The sequence below is a fragment of the Cervus elaphus genome, chromosome 29, assembly GCF_910594005.1.
Source record: "Cervus elaphus chromosome 29, mCerEla1.1, whole genome shotgun sequence".
In the NCBI taxonomy this organism is placed as follows: domain Eukaryota; kingdom Metazoa; phylum Chordata; class Mammalia; order Artiodactyla; family Cervidae; genus Cervus; species Cervus elaphus.
This window is the reverse complement of record NC_057843.1, coordinates 24,457,652-24,476,474: the sequence shown is the minus strand read 5'-3', so window position 1 is coordinate 24,476,474 and position 18,823 is coordinate 24,457,652. Positions and strand designations below refer to the sequence as shown.

General features: G+C 40.9%; 1 protein-coding gene across 4 annotated transcripts in view; it reads right to left on the bottom strand.

The window, feature by feature from the left end:
* Positions 1-1,065: 1,065 nt before the first annotated feature.
* SLC24A2 (solute carrier family 24 member 2) overlaps positions 1,066-18,823 on the bottom strand; it is a 279,753-nt gene continuing 261,995 nt past the window's right edge. For 3 of the 4 annotated variants that reach the window (XM_043891281.1, XM_043891280.1, XM_043891282.1), the window contains 3 exons: positions 16,215-16,304; positions 13,276-13,442; positions 1,066-10,107 (listed from right to left, as the gene is read on the bottom strand). In XM_043891281.1, the coding sequence (XP_043747216.1) occupies positions 9,858-10,107; positions 13,276-13,442; positions 16,215-16,304 (507 nt within the window). In that variant the 3' untranslated portion in view covers positions 1,066-9,857. The remainder of the gene's footprint in view (positions 10,108-13,275; positions 13,443-16,214; positions 16,305-18,823) is intronic. The other variant, XM_043891283.1, reaches the window with a different exon arrangement.

The window sequence follows — 18,823 nt, the reverse complement described above, 5'->3', positions numbered from 1 at the left end:
AGAATCCCAGGGGCAGGGGAGACTGGTGGGCTGCCGTCTATGGGGTCGCACAGAGTCGGACAGGACTGAAGCGACTTAGCAGCAGCAGCAGAGAAGCATATATTTAGGAAAGCCAAGAAAAGAGTCCAAGCACTTGGTTGACTTTGGGGTCCTTATCTTGTATAGTGGTCTGTGTGCTCCATAACTGTAAACCCCAAAACTTGGGGTGATTATGTAACTAATGTGTGTGTCTGCTCAGTTGTTCAGTCGTGTCTGCAACCCCATGGACTGTGGCCCACCAACCTCCTCTGTCCATGGAATTTTCCAGGCAAGAACACTGGTGTGGTTTGCCATTTCCTACTCCAGGTGATTTCCTGACCCAGGGATTGAACCCACGTCTCTTGCATTTCTGGCATTGGCAGGTTGATTCTTCACCATTAGTGCCACCTGGGAATTATTCTTATTAATAGATGGTCCAAAATATTAAACATTTAAATACTTCAGGAAACCTGGTTTATTATATTTAACTTTGATAGATTAATAGGAGTTGCTTAAGTACATAGGAAGATTTTGTTTTTTAGGTTTGTAAGTCTGTTAGGCTTTTGGAGTGTTTGAGAGAATCATGTTAAACGTGTAAACTATAAAAAGTTCTGGAGGGAATTTAAATCATAAATAGGATAGTTATTTAGAATTAAATCTTTAAAAATTACCAGTTAGTAACCAAAAAAAAGCTGTGACTTCTTATTTTGATCTACAAGAAATAGGTTTATACAAGACTTTTTGAAATTGAATTTAAAGGCTTAGGGAACACTAGGCTTTTGAATTTACAATTTTCAATATATTTAATTAATTAAAACCCAGTTGTTAGAGTAGTCCTTTCAGTTCTCAAGATTCCCTCAGACATTTAAAAGCTCAAATGACATTAATCAACACTCAGTAGATGGTTGTCAAAATGAACAGTAACTCCTGATTGCCCTCTTTTCCTTTGAATCCTTGCAGTGAAACGTCCACAATTGTGTGTCAATTTCTTGAGATCTTGAGAGTCCCAATTAGCCAAAGGTAAGGATTATTCCAAAACAACACAAATTTTGAGTCAATAGTTTTATTTCTATTACTTTTCACACCAGGGAGACTTAGTTACATAAAGTGAGATATTCTATGAGTTGATTACCAGTAGTAGAAGCACAAAGGTGTGGAAAGTGTAACATGAACACAGTGAAGAAACGCCCTTTTTCAGAGTGAAGTCCATGTGACAGAAACATATTATTCCAAACAGCCTATTTACAAATAAATATAGCTTTCAATCTATGTACAGACATATTCACAGAGGATAAACTGATGCAAAATTTCCATACGTCTTGTCAGCCAGCAAAAGCTTGCTCATATTGAACAAAACACACACAAAATGACAAAAGTAATTTGGAAGTACATCAGCTGGATTCTTGTGGGGTAAATGCATCTTTAAAACGGAGGTGAACGGAGGAAACGTGAGATGACATCTATCCCTAAAAAGACCCTTTACAAAAATGGCATTCTGATATCTGTAATATAACCTGTTCCAGAAACAGTTTGCAAGTTCTAGGCCAAATGCCTATTTTGGGGTCAATGTTGATAACCTGTTCTCTGTTTTAACATGATGCAAAGAACAAAAGTATAATTTACCTCTCCTTTAGTGCTAGCAGCCACTTCATTAAACCAGGAAGGTAGCTTTGGTTACTCTTTGATGGCTCTTTTGAGACTGCAGATTGCTTGGAGATGGAAGCTGTTGCTTCTGGAGTTTTTTTTCAAAGTGGAGCAGAAGAAAAACGTCCAGGCTAGACGCAGGGCACACATATGAACTCTCTGCAGGGTTCAACAGAATTGTATGCCAGCAGAGGTCCCCTCGTCCAGATGGAGAGTCTTTGCACTTTGGAGAAACACTTCAGACCACAAAACAGCCCCCAACAGAAGCATCATCGCCTCCAGGTCCAGATGATCTTTCTTTAGGGCAAATGGCCAATTAAACATAAAGTTCATGGGGTTGGTCAATTTAACACACTTATTTACTCTGTATGGATAATTTAGGTACCCAGGTGGTGGATATTTCTAGGCTTTTAAGTGTCTTTTAGCCATTCTTTTTAGCTTTTACTCAAATTATATAAAAAATTCTGATGAAGTGTAACATTAAAGTTTTCAGTTGCGGGAACATCTGTGTGTATACGTATGTAAGTAGTCTACCGTACTGGGCCAGGAATTATGTAGTTTAGCAGAAAAGAAAAGAAAAAACCCAATGCATTATGAAGTCTTCTGTTTTACATGTTTTCCCGAGGAAGGTTTATAATTTAGGCAGAATAAATTATTGATAAATTGTATATCTCTATTTGCCATTTTTATAAGGGAACTTCTTAGACCCATCCTATATTTATATAAGAACTCAAACCTTAAATTTTCCAGGTATATATTTGCTAATTATCCATTTCACTCTTCTTATGGGTGAACCTGGTTTTACATAACAAATGGATTCCTGAAAAACAGTAAATCTATAACTTAAAAAAGGAACTATTTCCACTGTAGTATTAGAACTTGCTATTTAACAAGCTATTTCGAAAGTGAAGAATGTTTTTGTGAAATGAAAAATTTCTTTGATTTTCAGTTTTATTAAAGTACACATCTAAAATTTATCAGTAGATTAGGATTGTCTAGAACAATAATTATATGCCTTAAAAAGAGAACAGATAAACTCCAATTTACAACAAACAATACAAAACAGGAATGACTCATGGACTGCTTATTGATTGACTATATTCAGAAGCCCTGAATATATGTATTATTGGTACTTTATGGCTTTAATTAAGACAATTGTCTCTTATGAAGTACTATAAAGTGCAATATTAAAAAATTAAAAACCCAAAAGGCATCCATTGTCCTTCAGTTTTATCCTGATGAGAAGAATTAGAGATTTGTTTCATTAAATGGCAAAGAATTTTCTACTCTTACTTCATGCATGTAATTTCATCCTTAAAATTATTTTATTCAGGGATTCAGGCTTCATTCATGCATCCATTCTTTTTCTTTTGTGATGACATGATTTAAAAAATTAGTATTCTCTTTTGCTTAGTTGAGTGTTTTTTGAGAACTATCAGTCCCAAGGTCTTAGTTACTTTCAGATCCATATAAAGGAATGTGCAACCTAAGTGAGAATGCAAGAGCAAGTTCCCAGCCTTTTGGTGAACTGTAGCCCATTTTCCTGGGCCAGGACACCAGTCAACAATCTTACAATTCCCATCCAGCCCACCACACAAGGAACTAAATGTGCTGCGAGACTGGGATATGAGAGATAGTCCAATCATTTCCCCCACTTCCTATTGAGAGCAAAAATGCAAATTCCTTTTGGTAAATCAATGCAGGTAAGTGCAGGTCCGGAGTTTCTGAATGATCTCCAGTGCTGTCTCCCCCATTCTGAGTTCTTATTGAGTGGAGGATTGTGACCTTAAAGATGAAGTGTATGAATTTGACCTCACCAGAACCTCAACTTTTCATCAGAGGACAAATGCCTATTAGTACGTGTTGAGTCGAGGCCCACTGGTGCTCTTAAGGTGTAGTTGAGATTCTAGTCTCTTATGGTGGCGAATTCTGTACACATTTTAGTATCAATGAAGAGGAATTCCCTGCCCTGAAGAAATAGTCGATTATAAAAAACATAAGATGCTGGGGACCCAGGGCTAGCATTTTTCTATCTTCACCTTAATGCAAAGATGAAGGAAAGGCTCATTAGACTTGCCAGGTACAAGTGAAGCGGGGAGGCTGGTGGTGAGAACCCAGAAGGGGAGTAAGCACTGGGCCCAACCTAGACTTGAAAACTGGAAGTGGGGTTAGAAAGAAATGGATTGAGGCTTAGTAAGGCCCAAGGAAGAGGGGCTCCACTGGAGGTAAGACCACTCAACCAAATGCACCGGGGCAAGCTGAGAAACACGCTTGCTTTACCCGAATGCCCTGCAGAAAGATACCGAAGTCAGGGAACACGAGATTAGTGTGAATTAGCAACGAAGTGTGGATTTCTAAAAGGTACGGGCCACAGAGAGGTCCTGAAACAGGGGCAAACACTGGGTCTGAGGCTGTCCTTCCATCTTTTTCATACCTTACACTTGTGTCATGATTAGTCAAAAGGTTCCTGATTTCAGAGCAACATCAAGCATCTTAAAGGCTTAGTAGAGAAAAATTTAAAAATTATTGAGGGTTAGGAAAAAAAGACTCAGAAATAAAAATCTAAAGATACATTGGATGAAAATAGAGAAAGGGTCCCATAGTGGAGACTCCCAGCTCTGTAGGGGTAAATAGTGAACAGTGCCCAGGTGCAGCTCTTTTCTGCTGAACAGACAAAAAAAAGAAAAAAAAAAAAGGTAAATTCATTTCCCTGGAGGGTTGGGGGTGAACCTGGAGAAAGACTTCTCTGACATGATGGTTGTCAATGTTAACAGTTGATGGATCTGGGTTATACCAGGAACATCGGTGCTAAGGATCCCTCTCCTACAAAAGGGCTGTCGTTTGGATCAGGGTGATAGGTTGAACAAGCTCTCTTGACAGAATTAAACCTGTGGCAAACTCAAGGTAAATTCCATGAAAGTCTTTCAGACCAAGGTCTTTTACCTGCTTTAAAAAAATTCTTTAAGGTTTTTCAGTCTGTCAATCAATCATTTAGCAGAAGGGCTTCGGCTTAATTTGGTGTCCCATAGCGCCTCTCACTATTTGTTCACTGATTTGAATAGAGTTGTCTATCCAGTCACAGTTACTGATTTTTCTCTAAAAAACTGGCTGACTAGGGGATTTCTGGGTCCTTTGTAGCCTATTCTCACTTTGTTTAAAGAAAAGTGCCACCAAAGACCATGATGGAAACCAGGGGGTGCTGGGCAAGGCCGATGCCCTGGGCAGGAGGAATAGGGAGCGTGGTAGTGAGCACACTGTTTACGGGCATCAAGGTGGAAAGTGTGGACTACTTCCTTAACAAACAGAGTGCACTTGTGTTTTCTACATTCATCTAAATGCTCACGGCGATATCTGGCCAAAGTCAGTGCCATTTTAAAGCTCCCCGTGAAGTGGGGGGAAAAAAAAGCATGATGGTCTCCTGATAAGTAAGGAGTTCAGCTGGCTTTGAGTATGTCTTGCTTGCTTTTCTTGTCAGCAAGGTACTTCAAAGAATAGGAAGCTGTGGCATTAAAAAACTAAACACAAAGCTACAAAGGCAAGGAGCAGTAGAGTAGAGGCCCTTACCTTTCTTCCCAAGGCCTTCTTGAGAGAGAAACTTTTTTTTTTTTTTTCTGGGACTCTATGTAAACTTCTTTCATTGGGGAAAAAAGCCCGAAATTTGTAATTATTTAACACTATCTATCTATCATCTATCTATATGGGTATATATATATATCAACAGGACACTGGCTTTCTTGGGGATCCTAATAAAAGTAAATTAATTCCCCATTTCTTCCTTTTCCTTATTATTTTTCACTAACTTTCTCTTCATGACCAGTCCTTACCTACTAATTGAAGACAGTCTTGCTGAGGGAGGCACAGGGGTTGAGGATGTGTCTTTTGAAAATATTAAGCCATGTGGTTATGTAAGATCTGGCTTAGCAAGTTTGGGCATTAGCTTCTGAAACAAGTTTTCAGGAGACAGTTGATTTTTCCAGAAATCACCATGAGAACAGGTTCCCTTTATTGCTTCTAGAACGGAGCTGCTACTTATAGCCACTTAATTATTGGAGTAACAGTCTGTCCAGGTGTAGGGAGCATGGCATGCTTTTAATTGTGTGTGTGTGTGTGTGTGTGTGTGTGTGTGTATGTTGGTAGATGTAGGGAAGAAAGCAGATTGAAGTTTTCTGAAATGCTTGGATTCAGATGGGCATTAGACCCATGTCAGATATGACAACCAGCGATTTCAGCAGAGTGGTTAACATTAGTTCCCTCTTTTCCGGCTGTCTTTCTGGCCAGCAGGTTTAACTGTTGTCACATCCCTGGCCAGCTTTCTGTTAAGGTGGTCTGGGGGTGGCAGGGCTCCCCTTGACAGCTCATTCCAGTCACAGAGGAGTCTAAGAGCTGTGAGCAATGGTGGGGAGCAGGCCAGATCTCCCTACCCAGAAGGGATGTACATTAATATTATCAAATGTCTCATTGGCAAGGCAGCTGTGTTTAGCCCAAAGGCCTCCAAACACCTGATTCATGTCTTCCCTAGAAAATAAATTATAATGGCCCCTGTCAGCTGACACCTGTTAGAAGCCTTACAAAGCATTTTCGCCAAATATGAAACAGTTCCCTGCCTCTTTTTATAATCTTCTGGGCAAGGCTTTAGGAAATTCTGCTGCATCGGCCAAACTGATAACAACCCTCTGCCCTAGTATCTGCATGGCTGTGTTTTCTTGATCTGCCCTGCCTGGCTCAGCTTAGGTTTGGGAAGCTGCCTGCAGATCATCTCATCTCCAGCCTCAGTTCTTTAGGGTCTAGTCAGGTTCAGAAGGCAGCTGGACTCAGCATGGGCATTCCAAGATGCAACTGAGAAGGTTCTATTTGAGTATTCTCAGCGCAAGTCAAGTCGTTCTCTTGTCCTGAGCCTGCCTAGGGTGTCAGGGGAGGTGACAGCAAGCAAGACTTGCTTGGTTCACTGCAGGTAAAAGGAACCACTTGGGGACAGCTTGTTTATTTTAGATCAAACAGTAAGAAGTGGGCTCTTGAATTTTTGATATTTTATACCCTGCTCCAGAAAAGCAAAGAGGGTACTGGTAGCCTCAGTTTTTTCCCCTGTACTTTTCCATTGTGTATTCTTTTCCTCTACATCCACATTAGGGATATGACTGGCGACTTCTATAAGGCTGTAAATCTATATTCTTGGGGCAAGAAAATATACAAGAAAGTGCCTATGTGGATGTTTGGATGGCATTGTGGACACAAACCTCATGTGAGCAGGAGGAAAATGTTCCCTTTGGTCACTGGTGTGCATATTTTCCCTTTTCCTTCACGAAGACAAACTTTGATGCTCCCTGCTTTTGAATTCTGAATATAATTGGGTCAGAGGGTGATGATGTAAGTGATATATAGTGTATAGATAGATTTGGTATGAAGATATGTATGTATTTACACAGGCACTAGGGATGAGCTACTCAGAAAACCATGTTGTGGAAAGTTCTTTCTTATAATTACGGTAACGATTCAAATGTCTTTAAAGATCCACTGTTGCACCTATAGTCTTCTCTCTGGGTTTAGCCAAGCCCAGCACATAACCGCACAGACACATTATGGAGGAGAGAAACCTGCATACACCCTTGAAAGAGCGGACACTCTACACCCTTGAACGAGCGGACACTCTACACCCTTGAGGTGGGAAGTGGGCTTGGAAATAGCATCTTCTCAAATGCAATTAATTTTCATGATTGAGAACACTCCCTCAGAAGGGAGCTCCCAGGTGAGCCAACGCTCTCAGGCTGCTTGTACGAGTCTTCACCGTGAGCTGATAATGAACAGGAGAAGAGACAGGAGGCAGGGAAGAGCCAGAAGAACAGGGTTGTATTCAACACCCCTCATCCTTTCTGGATTTACATAGTCTATCTGCTGCTGAGTCAAAGTCACCTATTCAATCCTTCTTTCACACAACAAACCAGTCAATAATATACATTCACATAACAAACAACTCTGCTCCCCTTCAAGTAATGCACAGGGAAAGCCATCAACTCAATGTTCACTGGTTCCTTCTCTTTCAAAGGAATCAGCAGGAATTCCTGTCTCAACACAAAATCCTGCCCTTGAAGCAGGAGACCTGGATCTCTCTCTCACAACTGAACACTCAACTTTGCAAAGCTGGAGTGACTGGGAAGCTGGCCTCTTGGGCCACCGTCTTGGCTGCCGCCATCTTGGCTTCTTGCTTTCCCATCGGGCCTCCGCTTGGAAGAGCAACAGTGGGCACTGCCCGTGACTGCTGTGCCGTGTGGAGTGAGCTGAGGTTTTGTGGAAGGAATGCTGTGTTTGATCTTGATCTTTACTCAGTTGGGAGCACTGCATCCGGTCTCCCTGTGTTAGGAGGGATGCGCTCAAAGCAAAATCTTAGCGGCGGGGGAGAGGAAATCACATGGAGTAGTCCTCAGACGTGGTGTGTGCCCACTTAGATGTAGGAGGGCCACACAATAAGGGGCGTCTTCTATTTACTTTCAAATGATTATAAGGATGCAAGGTTTGGGGAAATGAAAAGCTGCGTATTTTTCACTAATATAGTCTGCCTCACCTTTGTTGGTTTTATTGCCACAGACCTGAGAAATCATATAAAGTGTCAAACAGAACTTGTGAGCACTGAATGAATGACATGAAAATGTCCCATGAATGCTCTGGAAATCAGAACCTCAGAGTGACTGGCTTGAAGCCAGTGTAAAGAAGCTGTTGAGCATAGTTTTCAGTGTACTCTGTGAGCTGGAAAGACTCCCTGATGGGACCCTCACGGCAGGAAAGACCAAATCCTGGTCCTGGAACTACTAGACAGAGGACCCAGGAAATTTCCTGGTGAACAAACACCTTTCCAAACATCTCTAAGCTGCCTCAATCCATGCAGTATTGATCAGTGTCAATCTAGTTCTACTGGTTGGAGGAAGACTGATGTCTTTCTTCAGCCACTGAAGCCCTTGATGACCACACTGGAAGATGCTTTAAAGAACCACACCATAAGGGAGCAAGTTCCACTGAGCACCTCTACTGGATGGTATTTCTTAGTGCATATCCAGGCTTTCTTGGCAGGCATTTTGATTATACATCAAGCACCTTAGCATCAAGATACGTCTGAATGACAATTACAGCTAAATTTGCCCCCTTCTTTGGATGATAATGGGACATGCATTGGAACAATATAGGTTCAGTTTATATAGTTTTGCTGTCCTAGAAGAGCACTAATTTGGTTTGCAATCATATTTTCTACTTGCATGCTGGGGCACTATATAAAAAAACAAACAAACACCTTTCCCAAACCCAACCCTGGTCACCTCCCCCTTGTCCCAAACCAGTATCTGCCCAACCTGGGTTTTACCTCCAGATGTCCCAATAACCCTGTGGGTTTCAGATAGTGTACCCCAGTTAGACTGGGCAGATGGTCTTCCCAGTTTGGCTTGTGGGAATGTTTTGGAGGGCTCGTATCAGGTTCCCTATGGACCCTTTCCACCCAGCCCTACCTCCTGCAACATATTTTCCTTAAACAGCCATCATACCAGGCAGAATCCCAATATGTCCAAGGTAGGTTGAAGTTCACAGCAATGATTCTCTTAGCTCACCTCTTGCACTTAAGAGGTAAAGCTCAGACTGAAGGTTGATGCCCCTCTTCAAATAGGTACTAGAAATATACTAGAGCTGTCCCTGAAAAGATGCAGTTGTATTTATATATATATATATATATATGACTTCATATATATATATATATATATATATATATAAGTTTTTTTTGTGTCTGTATACAGGTATAGACTACTCTCTAGGTGTGGAAGGAGAGGTATCATTACAGGAACAGGCGGGGGTGTATTCAGGTGCATCTATATATAATATGTATATTTTATATGTATGTATATCACCTTTGTCATTGTATCATTATGACGAATATACCTCTGACCAGCAAGGAGTACCTGTCAGCGATGCAGGCTGAGAAGCCCCAAACGCGGGGACCTGTTTGTCACTTGCATGGAGCTGCTGCAGGAGGCAAGGTGGGAGCAGCCCCATGAAACGAGCCGGCCCTGCGTGAATCCATCCCTCGTCAAATCCGCCAAGGAGGTTCGCTCAGAAAGCCCTGGGCTGTGGGCCTGCTGCCTCTTCTCCGGAGGTCATGGAGCCTACAACCCAGAGCGGGGAGGGACCGTCCATGCTGTTGGCTCAAGATATGGCTTTTCCCGCTAGATGGAGACAGGGCACACGAGGATTCTATCTTCCAGGAGGACGCTGACCACCAGGAACACAAAGTAGAGACCGAACATGATGAAGCCCAGCACTTTGTTCATCCGCCATTTGCAGAGGGCGATGGAGAGGATGACGAACAGCAGCATGATGAAGAGGAGGACGATGGCGCAGAAGAGCCCATTGCTGCTGACGGCCACGGGCTGGAACCTGTGAATGACCGTGAAGAGGAGCCAAGGCAGTGGGAGCCTGTGGGGGAGAAGCAGGGTAGACGGGGGGCGTAGTCAGACTCGTTGAGGAAGGCACAGGATGGAACATGAGCTTCTTGGGGTCTGATTGGAAACCAGTGTCCTGTTAGGTTCACTATGACTGGCGTCTGGTTGGCCCAGGCAATCATATAAGGAAGTCAAGTGACCTTTTATTTCCTTACTGAATGAAGGAGAGCAGAGAGAATTTGTTCTCTGGTTGAATAAGATCAAAGGCATGGCTGCTGCAGCTGATTTCTGAATTTGAGTTGAAATAATTGTTTTGTTTCGTTTCAAAGAGTAAAGTGTTATTCTTAGGCCTAAAGAGATGAATTGGAGGATGTGTACAGGGTAACAGGAGGAGATGATAAAAGCGTATAGAAATTAGCAGTGAAAATGGCCAAATTATTTTTTAAATGGGGACAGAGACTAACAATGACACATGCACGCACACATCCAATTCCGGTGAAGTTGTGGTTGACAGAACCACAAATAGGTAAAAACCCTTTGGGGCAAATACAGCATTTTTTAATACTTTTGACCTATCAGTTCGGTTGTCAGGGATCAAGCAGAAGGAATAATTGAAAATGCAGAGGCAACTTTTTTTCAGAAAGGTGATCATTCCAGTGTTACTCTGAGTAGTGAAACATCAGGGACACCTTAATCTCATATAATAGGCAGTTAGTTAAATAGCAAACTGTTAAGTCAATGTAATGTTATATAGCTATTAAAATCATAAACTTAAAATGATACAGGCAAATGCCCATGATATGATTCTATAAAAAGGATACACATAAAAATAGCAATTTAACTTCAATAATGAATTAGAAAGGTGTTGGTTTGTACTTATGTTTTATATATGCTTATATGTTGGCTTGTATTATGCTTTATGTGTATTTCTAAATCCTTTACCTTGAGTATATATTAAGAAGAAAATGCTACTAAGACTATGAAGAAACTGTTACACTCAATATATTGCTAATAACTTTGTAAACTGGTATAAACTCTTGGAAGAGACATTTTGGAAAAATATACTACATCAATAGCCATTGAAATATTTATAATCTTTGATCCATCAATATTTCTTTAAAAATTTACCCTAATAAAATAATTAAAAGAGATGTTTCTCCTCATAAAGTTTCATAAAACACTCATGCTATCAGAAAATTGAAAAAAATACAAAGGTCCTCCTAAAGGGTAATGGTAAAACTGAAAGCAACAAGATGGAATATTTTGAAGCTGTAGAATATTAATTATGAGAGCTAAGAAGAAACTTAGAAAAATGGCTGACTTACTAATTTGCTCATAGAGGCCTGCCTATTCTTTGCTAGGCATAAATGGCTTTAAAGTGGAAAAATAAAAGCCCTCCAACAGAGCAAAACTGATTATTCACTAAGAAAACTTTGTGAAATATTAGGAGAAAAATGCACAAAACTTAAATGTTTGTGGGTAGTAGGATTAGGGATGATTTTCTTTAAACTTCCATTTAAGTTACAACATATGTATAATTTAAGAACAATGAACAAAAAGCATTTTGTAACTCACTAGAATACTTTTCGAAAACATGATAAATATATCTCAAAGAACACATAATTTTCCCCACTATGTAAGATTTTCTCTTTTTATACTACAGAATATTTTCTTTCTATTTGTACAAGGTATTGACCAAGAAAACTGCTTTACATGTGTGGGCAGTAGAACTGAGAAACACTATTTATACCAGGGATGTCCCTCTTTTTAAAAATACACCTTTTCAGGCATTCATTCACTCACTCATCCATCCATTCATTCTACAAACATGTGCCAAGCCACTGCCATGCATTAGACATTGTATTAGGTTTTGGGGAGTTCCTGTTCTTGGGGAGTTCATAGTCTAGCAGACAGACTGATACACATGACCTTGACAAGAGTGTGAGATACAGATACACAGAGCGTATACAGGAGCACAAGCCTCTAGGCCAGGCTTAAAGGAAGCAGAAAACCAGGATTCGAGTTGACAACTCGAAGGGTACACTGGAGTTTTCCAGACAGACAAGCAGTGAGGGCTCTCGAGGGAGAGATGCCAGCGAAGGAAGAAAGTGTGGGACAGGGCCTCTTTGCACTCTAAGGTGGTACAGACAGTGAAGCTCAGAGCAGGGTTTTATGTTCAGATAGTGCCGGACTTGAGAACATAGACTCTGTTCAAATCCCAGCTGTCTCATTACTCATGTGAACTCTGTGCCCTTCAGTTTCCTTACCTGAAAAGTGGGGATGATAAACACACCTCATGTGTGGCTTAGATAGATAAAAATGTATGTACAGCATATGTGGTAGATACTGAATGAAAAAACTATACATTAGGTAATGGAAAGGATAAAAGAGAACAGTGTTGAACAAGATGTTCAATGAGAAAGATTCATTTTAATGGTCTTCCAAACTCAAGTGCTAAGAGGTCAGTTCTTCTAGGAACACAAGGATAGTATCCCATGTCTTACTTTCTCAGGGGACTGCCTTCTCGGGTTACTTTTGAGACTACTTTTACTTTGAACATGTTAAATGAAATGATAGAAATAACAGCATCTCTCCCCAGTCACATCCACTTTAGAGATTATTCATATTGAGAATTTCAGCTTGTTTAACTGTAAGAACAGAGCTTACTATCTGACTTTCAAAAAACCTAGACTATCTTCACCAGCACGGATAAAGAAATGATAACGCCAAACATGCCAGCGTTTTCCAAGGAAGGAAATGGGATAATTTTTTCCTGGCCTATGTTTTAGTCTGCTTTCCAAATCTCATCTGAGGCTGGTGGGGACTGTAATTAGAATTAGAACACGGAAAAAAAAAATACTGTGAAACTACCAGAGTATCTCAGTCACATATGAATGTTGAATATTCATGACATGTAGCCAATGCCATTTTATAGGTGAAATTCTCTCAAAGTATTTCCTACAACACCCACTCTCTATGTAAGTATGTGTTTCTCCCTGTCCAAGGATAACTTATTCTTCATGAAGTTCTGTGAAAATGAAAAATGGAGTTGGTGAAACTGAATGATACTACCAGTCTTTTCTTTCTGTTGCTATTGGTTGGTTTTGGGCTCTGAGATACTGGTCATGACTTCACAAGCTTCTAAGAAGGCAAAGACAGTGGTGGAGCTGATGTGACCCTTTATATAATGAGTTCTACTCACCCTACGGTGATGTCAAAAATGTTGCTTCCAACAGAGCTGGACACGGCCATGTCCCCAAGTCCCTTCCGGGCCACTATGACACTGGTGATCAGGTCAGGGATTGAAGTCCCAGCGGCCAAGATGGTCAGACCCATGATCTCTTCACTAATGCCAATTGTCTCTCCAACCTAAAAGCCATGACAGGGGCAAACAGAGGAGTGTTTGAAGTCACAAAACCATCAAGACCACTAACATTTCAATGCAACTCCCTTTTGATGAATTCTTACTCTGTGCTGTGCTGGGTATTGAGATAATAACAATGAATAAGCCACAGTAGTTGACAGAAGGATTTATATTTTAATGATGCTCAGACCCAAGAGATCAGGAATGTTCGCACAAGGATTAAATAGGTAATCTGAAAAAAGAGCTACAGAAGACTAGAATGCAGCCTCTATTTGATTTTTATCAAGACCAGGCAGGGGAAGCAGAAGATCAGAGTTATAAATGCCAATTGGTCACTGGCCCCATGGGCCAGTGCCTGACAATGGCACCAGATCGTATAGCAAATGTGCCCCTTAATTTATGACTGAAGATTAAGAATTGATACCCAGTGTCCCCATTTTCCCTTAACATCTCCTATTGTCTGTAACCCACTGTTAAACATTTTTAGACTGTACCATTTCCACAGAAAACTTGATTTTGGATGTTTTTGGGTTTGGTAACACAGGACTAGTAAGTCCGCAAGGCAGCCATGGAGAAAGCAACAGTTAGGAAATCAAGAGGACCTTGGTCCCAGGTCTGGCTCTGGCATTTATTAAGTACTTGACTTAGTGCCTACTGGGCCAACTGGGGAATGTCTTGATCCTCAATTTCTTTCTTTTTCTTCCAGTTTTATTGAGATGTAATTGACATATAGCTCACGTAGATGTCACTTTCTAATGGAAAGCAGTGAACTATGAGGGCAGGTATCATAGTTCAGTTCCCTAGGCTCTGGGGCAAATAAAAACACATTTGTGGCTGTCAAATAAAAACAGCTCCCAACTATGCTTTTAAGCTAGTGGGAACCGGCTATTATTGGCAAAACTGTGCATAACAAATAGTTGAGCACGAAATGGTGCACTTCCTATCATTTATAGCTTTTACAGGTCAAAGGTACAAATGATAGAATTAGTGCTACAGACTTACAACAGAATCTGCTATTTGATCTGCTGTCTGGATGTTTTGAAAGAGAAAAGCATTTCTTTGGTGAAAAGAAAGAGAAATGTCTCATTTATCATTGGCAAATAAAAGGCTTCTCTTTGTGCACTCTATATTTCTGGGCTTTTTTTTTTATAATTATAATTGTTCCAGGGATTGTGTTTGTATTTTTCTACAAGAGAATGAAAAGAAAATGAGATTGTGGAATTAAGATAATCATTAAAAAGTAAAGAAAAAGATGGAAGCCTGTAGGGTGATATTTTGGAGGAAGACTAAAGAAAAATATCTAGAAACAATATATTCCAGTAAGTGAAAAAAAATCACTTCTTTTTCTTTATCTGTACATGGAAGAATAAAAACAATTATTATGGAAGGCTGTTATATGTGTTATAAATGGCAAACATTCACAGCCTGGAAATCTGGAGGCTAAGAAACAGCTTTTAAATGTTTTTAATGGGTGTGCTCAGTCGTGTCTGACTATGCGTGCAACCTCATGGACTGTAGCCTGCCAGGCTCCTCTGTTCATGGGATTTCCCAGGCGAGAATATTGGAGTGGGTTACCATTTCCTTCTCCAGCGGATCTTCCCGACCCATGGACTGAAACTTCTGCAGTGATTTCTGTTGGATATTGGTAGCAAACGTCTCTCCGGGAATGTAGAAAATAATGACTTGGGGGCAAACAGAATGTCTGAAGACATTGATTTTTGGAAATATTGAGGAAGAGTAATCTGAAGTCAATGTCAGTAAAATAACTGTGATAGGAATAATATGGAATACATTGTAGGAATAACGCTTGGTTTATCAGACAATATTTTCAGTGGATTTTGTTAGTGATGCCATATGTTCTTTCTAAAAAAAATTAAGGTGTAACTTCCATACAGGAAAATTCACCCTTTTTAAAAAAGCATACAGTTTTGTGAGTTTTGCCAAATGTATGCAATCCTGTTTTCTCCACACCCTCAACAACAAATGGTATTGTCTGTCTTTTTGGTTGTAGTTGTACTAATGGTTGTGAAGTGGTATCTTATTATTTTTAAACAACTTTAATTAGCTCTAAGCTTAACTCTTTATCTGTAAACTGTGGATAATAATATTACCTCCCCCACAGAATTTATACCCATGTAGAAGGACAAAGGGAGGTGAATTATCCATATTCAGGTGGTACATATTCAGTCAATAATCATAGCTGTTAGTACCTCTGAGAACATAAGACCGAACATAAGACCTTTGCATCTCATTTTTCCTTTCATGTGTTACAACAAATAATTCCTGAGAATTTATTTTGGTGATGGGCATTATGACTGGTATTGAGTTAGAAGTAGTAAAAGTGAAATACATCATCATTTTTTGTAAATTCAGGCTCAAGGAAGAGACCATTTTGTCTCCACGTTTTTTCCTAAGAGCCAGTTTGATGAGAACATGAGGTGAGTGGCTGGCCAAGTGAAAGGAAGTGCTGCTGAGCTAGGCAAAACCCTGACATTCCTCCAGGCCCGGGCTGGCCTGGCTTCAGGCTGCAGAGGGCAAGTTGTGGATAGACTTGCCTTTCCTCCACACAGCTGTCTGGGGCTATGCCAACTTGATTCCACACTACAGAGAAGGGCCAGGAGATGAGGGAAAGTTAAGTGGAGTAAATTCCTTCAGTCTTGGAATATGTATGTCAGCTGCAATACTGTTGTGCCAGTTTCAGAAAGCAAACACCCTGATGAGCCACCTGGCAACCAAGAGAAAAGCCAGGCAGATGTCTGTCCTTCTCAAGGTCTTACCTGATGTGCCCACCAGACCATCAAGTAAGAGAAGACTGCGATCCAGGAGATGGAGCCGAAAAACGTGATGGGAAAAAACTTCCTTGATGACTGCAAGAGAACCAGGAGGAGGGGTGAGTGTGAGTACTAACCGAGGTGCCTGCCATCCTGGTGAAAAGTGAAAGCGTTAGTCGCTCAGTCATCTCCAACTCTTTGCGGCCCCCATGGACTGAAGCCTGCCAGGCTCCTCTGTCTAGGGGATTCTCCAGGCAAGAATACTAGAGTCGATTGCCATTCCCTCCTCCAGGGGACCTTCCCGACCCAAAGATCAAACCCAGGTCTCCTGCATTGCAGGCAGATTCTTTACCATCTGAGCCACTGGGGAAGCCCCATCAGTAACCCTTGGTCGAGCTGGGACATTAAGATTTCTCTCGGGAATGTGAAATTGGTTGAAGCCAAGCCATCATAAAACTGGCTGCTGAGATGGGAAGTTTTTTTTTTTTTCTTAATTTATTTTTAATTGGATGGTATTGCTTTGCAATGTTGTTGGTTTCTGTCATACAACAACATAAAGCAGCTGTAAGTATACATATATCTCCTCCCTCTTGAACTTCTCCCCCATTCCACCCCTCTAGGTTGTCACAGAGCACGGGGCTGATCTGCCTGTGTGATACAGTAACTTCCCACTAGCTATCTGTTTTACATATGGTAATGTATATGTGTCAATGCTACTCTCTCAATGCGTCCCACCTGAGATGGCAGTCTTTTGAAGAGAAGGTCTGTTCCTACTGTTGGTTGCTCAGACGGTCTCTGTTCCTGCCCTTTCCCCAGGGCTTGGCTTCTCAACCTTGCCTTCAACCCCTCAGTACTCCACATCCCCCCTCCTTCTCCTGCTCCCTTTTCTACCTCCTCTTCAAGTTCATGAGAATCAGTCTCTATTGCTTTGACTCATGTACCCTAATAATCCATCTGCCAGAAGGCCTATGGGATTAATCATGTAATTACATAATTAATTATGTAATTAACAAGAAAGATCAATAGTTTCAAAAACAAATGGGCTCATTTTACAGCCCTGTGAATTATGAGGAACAGCCACAGAGAAGAAGCTATCACCACAGTTAATACAGGCTCCTGAGGATGGCCAGTCTCTCAGATACTGGAACCACACAAGTAGTGATGCCCACTTGTGCTGCTCTTCACGGGAGTCGCAGAGTAGACACTCTTGGGAATGTTTTCTCTTCTGTTCTCCACCCTTAACTATGTCATGTCCAACTACAGAATTGGGCTTTTAGCCCTAGGCTTTGTGCAATCTCAAGCTTACAGTATGAGCACTTTTCAAATTTCTTTCAAACATCAGCCCAAATCAGATACATAAAATGCAATGTTTCTCATCTATCCCACTACAGGGAAATCCATGCTTGCACTGGATGGTAGTGGTGTCTTGCTGATCCTCTTTTTGCAAATTGGGATCCTTTAAAGCATGCTCAGAAAGCATAATATTCTTAGAGAGTCACTTATTATTGCTAAACACTTTCTATTTCAAAGCTTTCCACTTTTAGAGACAATCTTAGTTTTTGCTTTGATAATAACATCCAGTTCTGCCCAGAGAAATGAATGGAGTTGACTTGGATGAATGCTATCTCACTTGTCTGAAGGGCTGACCTTGGGCAGTCACACAGAACACTTCTGCCACAGCTTTTGAGAACTTCATTAAAAGCAAAAGATACACCTGTATATGGTAATCTTTTGAATATCAATAATGATGAACACAGTTTTATCGCTCCAAACAGGCTTGCGTTCTCTCTACTAATTTCAAGTTTTTAATATATGTTTTCATTATCATTCCTACGCTTCTGTTAAATTTCACAATAATCATTTTCTTTCTTTCAATGGCTGTGGATTTTCTTGGGTCACTGGTTAGTATGGATGTCTGTAAGGCCAGTGGGATTGATTCAACTGGGGAAAACATCAGACCCCAGTAAGTAGGCACTTATTCTTAAATGTTTCCCCTGAAACATTTGGTGGAAATATTTTCACATTTCAGACTCAGACTCTTTCTGAGGACCTGAGTACTATTTAATGGGTTATGGGGAAAAAAAAGTAGTCAATTTTTCAAAGTGGAGGATGAGACAGTTATTTTGAAAGCAAATTCCTTTTTTTAAAAAAATTAATTAATTTATTTGGCTGCACTGGGTCTGAGTTGTGGCATGCAGGATCTTTAGTTGTAGCATGTAGGTTCTTTGTTCCCTGTTAGTCGCTCAGTTGTGTTTGACTCTTTGTGAGCCCCTGGACTGCAATCTGCCAGGCTCCTCTGTCCAGGCAAGAATACTGGAGTGGGTAGCCATTCCCCTTCTCCAGGGGATCTTCCTGACCCAGGGACTGAACCCAGGTTTCCTGTATTGCTGGCAGATTCTTTATCATCTGAGCCCTGGCTAGGGACCAAACCTGGGCCTCCTGCACTGAAGCACAGACTTAGCCAGTGCTCCACCAGAAAAGTCCAAAAATCAAATTCCTTTAAAGCAAGGAGTTGAGCTCCAGCTGGAGATGAGATTCTCTGAGCCTTGGAATTGCCAGTGCCAAGTTTTCCCATGCAAGGCATTAGGCTGATTAGAGTCTCCATTCTTTTCCTC